Raw genomic sequence first — 3,714 nt, 5'->3', positions numbered from 1 at the left:
TCATAAGAGAGATGAAAAGGTAGACGTCTTGAAGATAGCAAACGTAGGATCATCGTTCGTGCGCGAAGATGTTCACAAAGACGTCTTCTTCTGAGAATCTGTGAGTGTCTGGGGTGATGGTGCCGGGACTGAAGTAGTGGCTTCAGTTCTAGTAGATATCAGCCAATATAATGCACAAGTGCCACTAATAGCCGCTCACGGTGCATCATACACCTCCCGGAACGGAAGAATTTCGTGGATGCAAGGATCATCTGGTACAGGTAGGAAAATTGCCACTTGCCCCTCCGGGGCCGTACATTCCGCATAGACAAGGACGCGAGCCGTGTCTGGTGATTTTGATTTGAAGTTTCACTTGGCGTCGGTTCTTTGTACGGATTTGGATGCTTCGAAGCAAGACGTGCTGGAACTTGTGGAAGCTCTTTGGCAATATGCGGCTTGCCTCGGAGTCTCTTTGGATAGTTCCTTGATCTATCCATGGGGATTGTTGGCGTACGGTGAAGAAAGAAAGAGAAAGAAACCACCCCGCTTAAAAGAAGAAAGGTTTCGAACCATCGTGTTGTGACCTGTCATTAAGCATTGTTCTGAAGAATAATATCCCAACAAAGGCAGCCGATTTAATGGCGTTAGAGTGGTTACTAGGCAAAGTACCAGCGGTGTCCGTGTCAACTGTACCAGATATGTATGCGTGAGTTATATTAACGACAGTCCGGGCGTCGTGGGGTAACAGTGACATATTCATAAAACAAGAAGTCCGTTGAGAAGATACAGACTACGCCAATCCTGGAAGGGTTCTCTACGTCAGAGCCACGATTTGAAAAACCTCAGCAAGAACACCAATAACACCGCACGCAGCTCTGGCCCCGGAATTGCCATTTACAAGCGACAAGGGAGTACCACCTTTGCCCAAATCATCTGTACCCGTGTGGACAACAATAGCACGCCTGAGCAATTTGATCAGAATCCACCCAGTGACGTCGTGCAACAAAACGTACCCAACGATGCTCTGTGGTCCATTGAGTGTGAGGGTGTTGACAGTTAAATCCAACTTCGCAACACCGTTTGCATCGGATTTGACATTTCCGAAATCGCCTACATGTTTCTTATCCTCAGGATCGTCAAGACCACCATGGGTGGTGTTGAAGGGATTGTAATGCTCTCCTGTAGACGTGCAACCATCGGTGAGGTTCCCGGAGTCGCTAATAAAACGGTTAGGAAAGCAAGGGGGAAAGAGACTGTTGGGCGTACTGAACGTGGAGGCCTCGTAGTGCAGAAGAATCAAGGCCTTGAATGAACCCCGTTACTGTAACGGCGCCACATTCGTTTTGCGCGAATACGACAATCCCGCTGACTGCACCTGTTCCACCACCGAGGACGGCGACAGCCTATATATGTATGTGGTCAGCATTAGAAGAGGAGCAGTGGATTGGTTGGGCACCTGTGTGACGCTGCAAGAATCCGAGGAGAAGACGGGAAGGGCGAGTGCAAGTGCGAGTAAGAGTGACTTGAACATCGTGGAAGGAGATTGGTATAGACTGTGGATCTTGCATGTATGTTCGGTCTATACTTTATATGCCTCATGCGTGAGAATTGCACTCATGACATACATATGAGTCCCGATCGATCCCGGTTAAATTCAGCGTATCAGAGTCTTGGCGGAGTGTTTCGACGACGTACAGCATCTCCTCTAACACAGGATACAAGTATAGGTCCACGGCGTCGTCGGGCAGGCGCGTACTGCCGCCACCGCTTTACGTCGGTGTCAATATTAGTGGTATCTGCTGGAGAATGAAGGCCTTACCAGTCAGAACATTATGAAACTTGTGAAGGTGCTGTTTTATTTATAGGTGGATACTTGTTCAGACTCAGGCCGCAAAGACAGAACTGAACGGACGTCAGTATCCAGTCGAATCCATCCCGAGAGCTTTGTTTCAGGTATCAATTCATCGGGGTCATCTGGCATCAAAATCCACAAATCTGCATATCTTGTGAGGGCACGTTTTTTCACCAGGGCTGAAACGTACTAGGTCCAACTCCATACGATTCCACTTATCCTTAGTCAATGTCTTATAGCTTGTACGACTCATGGTTCCTCGAAGGCGTTATATGTACGAGCGGAAACCATTGATGTCATTTCCTCGGGGCACCACTGGTGGTACCGTAAGTAAAGATGAAGGTCATAAATTGCAAACATACTGAGTTTCGTGCGGCGTCACTGAGAAATCTGACACTCCAATTGCAAAGAGACATGAACGTCATCGACGGCTGACTTATCCGCCATTGTGTCGGATTCGGCATAGAAAAATCCACGAGGGAGGAGATTACAGTGGGCAGATACCGATATCAAGAGAGTATCAGATTCAGCAACCGAGACTACGAGCACAACAAGAGGATCCCGAGTATTTTTGAGTAATTCCGGTTTACAAGCGTACTGGTCTAGCACTACCAGACAAAGAAGCAGCTTAAATTGCGAAGACGCACAGAGACAGTGGGAGCATATACGCACAAGGGGCCCTTTTGAGACACAGTGCCAGGAATGAGCGACTCTGAGCGACTTTAGCGGGGGGCTGTGCAAAGAGTTGGGTCGGAGGGGCCTCTGCCAAACAAACAAAGGACAATGGGTTTCCCGCCACAAACCCCTTTTCTCTTGTCCTTCTTACCACCATCTTCCTTGCACAATGGTGGGGTCTCGGTCTTCTCCTTAGCAAGATATCCTTGCTCTCGTCGCGCTCGTCGTCCTCGAAGATGTTGGCTGAAGGGCAGTCGACGGAGAGGGCTACGCGTTGTGAAGGAGGCTGAGGTCGTCATCCCCTCTTGTGCTGCTTGGAAATTTCCACTCTATCGGCGTTATTCGTTGTCTTGCAGATTTTTTTGCCGGGTATTTGCGCGAGATTTTCGAATCCGTCTTTACCCTGCTTGGACGATGCAGCCAGCCACCATTTCTTCGCCAGTATCTGATAAGGGTCTGTCCTAGGTCTGCCTCTGCTAGCCACAGAATCATTCATAGTGTGATAGCCCCTGCCTTCGCTACGTCTAGTGTGTTGGTTTCAATCGGTGCCCAAGGGTCAGTGCTTTTTGCGATCACAGTTATACTTGTATACCCTATGAACTGCACTGTACGTGCATGCCCGAGTGCGAACAGCTGGTTTTGTGGGTCGATGGTCTGGCACCTCAGCGAGTCTGTGGTTGCGGATTGCGGCGTATGTACCTGGAGCTGGTGGGTTAGCGTACGAGGATGGCAGGCTTCATTGTTTTATGAAGTGGTGAATTTTTGTTTTCTGACTCTTTGCGAGTTATTGTTGGGCTGGTTTGCTACTTTTGGCATTTTATGGTGCGTTCGTAACGATTTAAACATTCTTCTACGCTCATTGTTGACAGGTTTTCTTTGTAGTGATGGACGGTTTTAGCATGTCCTGTCTCGCCGGCTCACTTTAATGTGTTCCAGCCACGGATATTGGTGCATACATCCTTCTGCTGATATTTTCGTCTCAGGTAGGATTCGGGGGTTGTACAGATGGCGGCACGACATTTGTTACCTTCCGGAAATTTTGCTAGTTTTCATATGGATGTCTATTGTGTTCCTAACCTTTGAGTCTGTCGCTCGTATCTGAATGTCAACTTCTACGCGCTTCACGTATTGTTTCGTCCACGATCTTTGATGCTTTGGGTTAGTACCAGCACTCAAGGGAAGCTTCTCCTACGGCACGCTTCTTCTGA

The 3,714-nt window shown here is 48.4% G+C and overlaps 2 protein-coding genes across 2 annotated transcripts; one reads left to right on the top strand and one right to left on the bottom strand.

Moving 5' to 3' along the window:
* Positions 1-729: 729 nt before the first annotated feature.
* EV420DRAFT_607313 (superoxide dismutase) lies at positions 730-1,838 on the bottom strand. The gene is made up of 6 exons (XM_060482788.1): positions 1,799-1,838; positions 1,436-1,746; positions 1,246-1,382; positions 993-1,196; positions 835-941; positions 730-780 (listed from the first exon to the last, which is right to left on the bottom strand). The coding sequence occupies exons 2-6, from the start codon at positions 1,508-1,510 to the stop codon at positions 770-772; spliced, it is 534 nt and encodes a 177-aa protein (XP_060328668.1). The 5' UTR covers positions 1,511-1,746; positions 1,799-1,838; the 3' UTR covers positions 730-769.
* A 922-nt stretch (positions 1,839-2,760) lies between these two features.
* On the top strand, positions 2,761-3,509 carry EV420DRAFT_1556069 (uncharacterized protein; the record flags this gene model as incomplete). The annotated part of the gene is made up of 2 exons (XM_060473659.1): positions 2,761-2,960; positions 3,013-3,509. Coding segments are annotated over exons 1-2 (368 nt in total), but the record flags the coding sequence as incomplete, so codon positions are not given.
* Positions 3,510-3,714: the final 205 nt, after the last annotated feature.

The sequence above is a fragment of the Desarmillaria tabescens genome (genome assembly GCF_030435595.1).
Source record: "Desarmillaria tabescens strain CCBAS 213 chromosome Unknown EV420scaffold_27, whole genome shotgun sequence".
Classification (NCBI taxonomy): Eukaryota; Fungi; Basidiomycota; class Agaricomycetes; order Agaricales; family Physalacriaceae; genus Desarmillaria; species Desarmillaria tabescens.
Note: the sequence above shows the minus strand (reverse complement) of the source record. Positions and strands in the feature narration are given on the sequence as shown.

Coding starts and splice junctions, on each gene's coding strand:
- EV420DRAFT_607313 (XM_060482788.1), bottom strand. CDS start 1,510: ATGTTCAAGTCACTCTTACTCGCACTTGCACTCGCCCTTCCCGTCTTC. Junction 1,383..1,435: donor ATTCTTGCAGCGTCACACAG/GTGCCCAACCAA, acceptor ATACATATATAG/GCTGTCGCCGTCCTCGGTGG. Junction 942..992: donor GGACCACAGAGCATCGTTGG/GTACGTTTTGTT, acceptor CAAATTGCTCAG/GCGTGCTATTGTTGTCCACA.